General features: G+C 26.7%; 1 protein-coding gene across 1 annotated transcript; it reads right to left on the reverse strand.

Annotated features, from left to right (window-relative positions):
• Positions 1 to 420: 420 nt before the first annotated feature.
• Positions 421 to 3,259, reverse strand: LOC101488216 (protein TEEBE-like). The gene is made up of 3 exons (XM_004506257.4): positions 2,975 to 3,259; positions 1,601 to 2,095; positions 421 to 1,039 (listed from the first exon to the last, which is right to left on the reverse strand). The coding sequence occupies exons 1-3, from the start codon at positions 3,069 to 3,071 to the stop codon at positions 510 to 512; spliced, it is 1,122 nt and encodes a 373-aa protein (XP_004506314.1). The 5' UTR covers positions 3,072 to 3,259; the 3' UTR covers positions 421 to 509.
• Between the last annotated feature and the right edge of the window lie 1,750 nt (positions 3,260 to 5,009).

The following is a 5,009-nucleotide window of genomic DNA, read 5'->3' on the forward strand; positions in this document are numbered from 1 at the left end:
GAAAAAGACTTTTATTATCTTTTTCAAATATATGACTTTCTTGTGATTTTCTATTGTCTCTTTTTATAAAACCTTTTTTAATTTTGTAACTGCATTAATTATTTTTTTTATAAATTTACCTCTAATTATGTTATATATTTTTCTACAACTTATATTGAATACTACAATAAAATTATAAATTAACTATCTCTTTCATCAAGAGTAAACTAATAAAACAATAAAAATTAACAACAAATTTTATACTACAATCAACTTTATTAATTTTTGTAATTTAATCATCAAAGTTTTATACATAAAAACTGTGATAACTAAGCACGCTCTTTGAAGAAGCCCAAACTCTAAAAATATCATTATATCAAAGTTTGAGCTTTTTTTACAAGAAATTGAGATCAACATAAAAAATAGATATTAAGCATAAAGGAAATAAATAAAACGTTAAATTTAGTCAAAAGACTAAAAAGATGAAAAGAATCTTATTCATCTTCACATAAATTATATAAAGCAAAAATTCAAAATTGCTTGGTGATAGGGGAGACTATAACTTGATCAAGGACAGGTCCACAAAGAGATCCAAAATCATCAATCCTTGTATGATAGAAAGAACTATAGAAAGTGATTCTAGTTCTATTTGCAATTGCTTTGAAATTAAAACTTGCAGTTTTAAATGTTCCTTTTCCTATAGATTTGAAAGGAACTTTGAGACTATCATTTGCAGCAAATGCTATAACCATCATTGATCCATGACAACCATTTCTTGCATCTCCAATTGTGAATTTCATGTTGTAGACTTTATTTTCAACAGTTCTTAGAATTTGTGCAATGGCACTTTCCCTGCCTGCAACAAGCTCAACTGCTCCATGTCCAAATGGAACATGGAAATGGTTTGAGTCAATGAACTTAATAGCTCTGAGGGATTCAATAATCCAACCAGGGAGTGGAGACACAAGATCTTCTTGTTTTGGAGGGAGAAGAACACCATTTGTTGAATTGAAAATTGGGAATGGACCCTCCTCAAACCCAGGATTTCTTACCAAATTACCTGTAACGGAACATGTTTTTAAAAGTAATCAATTTTTTTTTTAAACTTAATTGTAGTTTTAGTCCTCTTAATTTTACTGATTTATGAAATTGGCCATCTTATATTAAAAGTCGACGGTTTTGGTCATTTTCTCTAATTTTTTAACTAAAAAGTGATGACGTGATATGATTTAAATAATGTGACATGTGATACGACAATTTAGAATGATTAACACCCATGAAATTGGAATAAAATATCGTAAAAACTTAGATTTTAACTTCGAAATTTTTTCATATTTTTAATTTAATTAATAATATATGAATAATTAATAAATCTAGATGGTTCTATGTCGTATAATTGTATGTCACGTCACTAAAAATATGTCAAATTGTTAATTTTTAGTTCAAAACTGTCGACTTTTAAAATAAATAGACTAATTTCGTGAATCAGTAAAAATAGGCAGATTAAAATTACAATTAAGCATATTTTTTTTTAAAGTAATCTCGTGAGAGAGTTCAAATTACATGTGGAACGGTTCAAAATAGTTTAGTATCAGCATTGTTAATAATAATTTCTTGTTACCTCTTGTTGGGATTGGAGTATAGAACTCTCTAATAGCAACAGCATCCAAAAGTGGACCACATGTAGGGTCTTCTTGAACACCAGGATTATGGAATGTAACTTTCACAATAGAAGAAACAGGTTTGAATCCCCAAGCAATAACATCACCATTGAGACTATAAAGTGTTTGCAAAGGAACATCTCCAAATTGTGAAGGGACAGAGATTCTCAAAACTTCATCTTGAGCACAAGTTCTTGTGGCTCCTAATATTAGAGCATACCATTGAAATGGTTTGAGTTTGATTGTTTGAGAGATGGAGGCATCATTTCCAAGCCTAATTGCATGCACTCCATGTGTCACTGGAAAGTACATTCCTCCAGGTTGTGGCCCTCCAGAGATGTACTCAACAAGACCATTGATTTCCCATTTGGGTAGTGCATGTTTCCCAATTAGTCTTGTTTTCTTTAGATATTTGGGGTTTGGCTTCTCCTCAAAGTTCCCATTTTGGAAATGAACTTCAAAGAAAAAGACCCAAAAAAAAGAAACAGAAGAACACATTGGATCAGAAAAGAATATAAGGTTATCCACAATTTAATGTAGAGGTAATGAACACACAATTTTTTTTTACTCAGGAAGGGGGCTTCTCTTCTTAATATTTGTCTTTTTTACATAAGAATTTGATTGTGTAAACTTCAATGGTATGATATGATGTTTTGATTATATCAGTTATAATTAGTGGTCAATAATACACATTTATAATTCATTTTAATACTTGTATAATTATCTAAATCAATCAACAATTTATCACATAATATTTAATTTATTTACTAGACACTCAAACTAATTAAGAAGTTAAGTCCATGCGAATGCAGAAATATGTTACATGCAACAAGTGACTTATTTATATAAAAATTGTCTTAAAATGAACTCTTTCTATTTTCAATTTCTTTTATCAAATATACTATTTAATTAATACTATTTATATTTATAATATTTTTTACTATGTAATTATGATATTGATAATACATTAATACTTAATCAAAATAATTTAATAAAAGAAGTATTTTTAATTTTATTTATACATTCTTTTAATATATGCAAAACAACAAAATAAATCAATTATTATAAAACAGAGGAAGTATTAATTAAATTAACATTAATAAGAAAGTATTAATTAAATTAACATTAATAATCATTTTATGACGTTCAATAAAAAATTTAAACTATGTTACTTGATATTATAAAATCAAACTTTTAATACTAAAGAAACTCCTCACAGAGAAAGAAAGAACACACATAGAAATATTAAAACATGAATGAGAATCTATTGATTTGAACAGATCTGAATTAAGTAGATTAAACTAAATCATTCAAACATTAGAAGTGGACATTACCTTTTGGTGACCTGGGAAGAGCATCAGCAAAAGTTGAAGCTGCAAATAGCAAAGTCATGAAAAGTGTATATATGAATGTCACTGCCATTTTCACCATGAAAAGAAACAAAATTAAATTTGGAGTTTGTTAAGGAAGAAAAGGCTTTTAGTGTGCAATAGAAATGGACAGAGCTTTGCTCTCTTTTATTGTGCACTTAGAGATATTAATTAATGTTTTCACATTTCCAACCGATTTTTTCTCCTTAATTCATGCCATGAGCATTGTGAGGGAATCTAGGCCTGTTATTATTTTTATGCTTAGAACTTAGGATAAGTACGGTCTAATAATTAAGTAGTAATGGGAGTTACATTGTGAACTACATTTAACTTGTGAAATATTCATACTTCATTTTTGTTGTCTAATCAGTTACCGACACTAAGATTTATTGATCATTTTTAAATCATTTTGGTTCATGCAATTAGTGTTTTTTAACTTTTATAAGTTTTTTTATTTAAAATAAGTCTATATAAATTTAAAAATTATTGTTTTTAGTCCCTAAAAAAAATTTATTAAGTGGTATATTTTTATTGGATCACATATGATATTTGTTTTAATTAATGTATAATTTACTTTTAATTAGAAAAAACAATGTTTTTAGATTTTCAATATCTAACAAACAAAAACTTACATAGTTATATTTGTAAACAGTAAATTTATATTTAAACCTTTATTTATTTTACTTGATTAAAGATAAATGCTATGCCTGCACAATACCAAACATGTTTAGACAAAAGTTCATCGGATAGTCAAATACTTTGTCTTCTCAATTTGAATGACATAAAGTTGTTTAAATTGACGTGACTGCAACTAACTAAGATTTTATTTGGTGGAGATTATCGGCAATATTTAGATCAATTTAAAATTTAAATTTCGTTCAAAAAAATAACATGACATTAAATAATTGAATTTTGTTTAATAAATTAAATCATTGGATCTGGATGTTAAAGATCACACTTAACAAAATTCTAAAGTATTGGTGTGTTAACCAATTATGAGTTTCGATCTATACAACTGTGATTGTGATTTAATTGCACTTGTCATTCTTTTTAGTTTATTTTGTATTTGTTACCCACATTAATTACTTAATCTTTTTTTGCCAAAACATGTCTTCATTTGTTATTTACACCTGGGATTGGGCATAATTTTTATGCACGCAAAATACTAGTGATCATAATTTAATGCCCTATTAAAATATATGTAATTGACTTTCATTTGAACGGTTTTCTTTGATAGTTTATAGTAAAATCGGTAGATGTTACATGAAGTAATATGCTATTCTAAAATAAAATAATATTCTTGAGGTCTTTGTAGATGAGTGTTCCTAAATTATGTTCAAGAGTCGCTTAATTGTTTATTAATAAAAATATGATACATATTAATTTGTGAATAAATGCAAAACAAAAATAACATGATTCATTATTATAATTGTAAATAAATGGAATTTATAGGTAAAATTCATTATATTCAAACCTTTTCACTAGCTTATCTGCTGATATAATATATTCTAATAGCTAAATCAAAGAATAAATAAAATTGATGTTTAAATTTATTTATTTCTAGAAAATTTTAAATATACTTTTAATTAAGAATGGTAAAACAGACCAAGGCCATTTGGGCGATGCGTTTAATAGGTCATTTTAAAAGCGAAATGATATTTTATTTTAGACCACCTAAATTGACTCACGCTCATTTAACTAAATATTTTAACCCTTTAAATATTTAGTTCTGTTTTTGTCTTTTCTATCCTTCTACCATTTGTGTATGTCAAATATTTTCTATGATGACATTATATTTAGGACATTACACGTCTGACTCAAGAAGAAGAAGAAACATCATGCAAGCTCAAATGAAATATTTTCATTGTTTGCAGGGGTAGATGGAAGATTCGATGGTTGGGGTGCCAATTTCTATATATGCACCATTAATGAAAATTAACTATCAATAAAATACGAACAATTATATATATATATATATATATATATATATATATATATA

This window comes from Cicer arietinum, chromosome 6 (genome assembly GCF_000331145.2).
Source record: "Cicer arietinum cultivar CDC Frontier isolate Library 1 chromosome 6, Cicar.CDCFrontier_v2.0, whole genome shotgun sequence".
Classification (NCBI taxonomy): Eukaryota; Viridiplantae; Streptophyta; class Magnoliopsida; order Fabales; family Fabaceae; genus Cicer; species Cicer arietinum.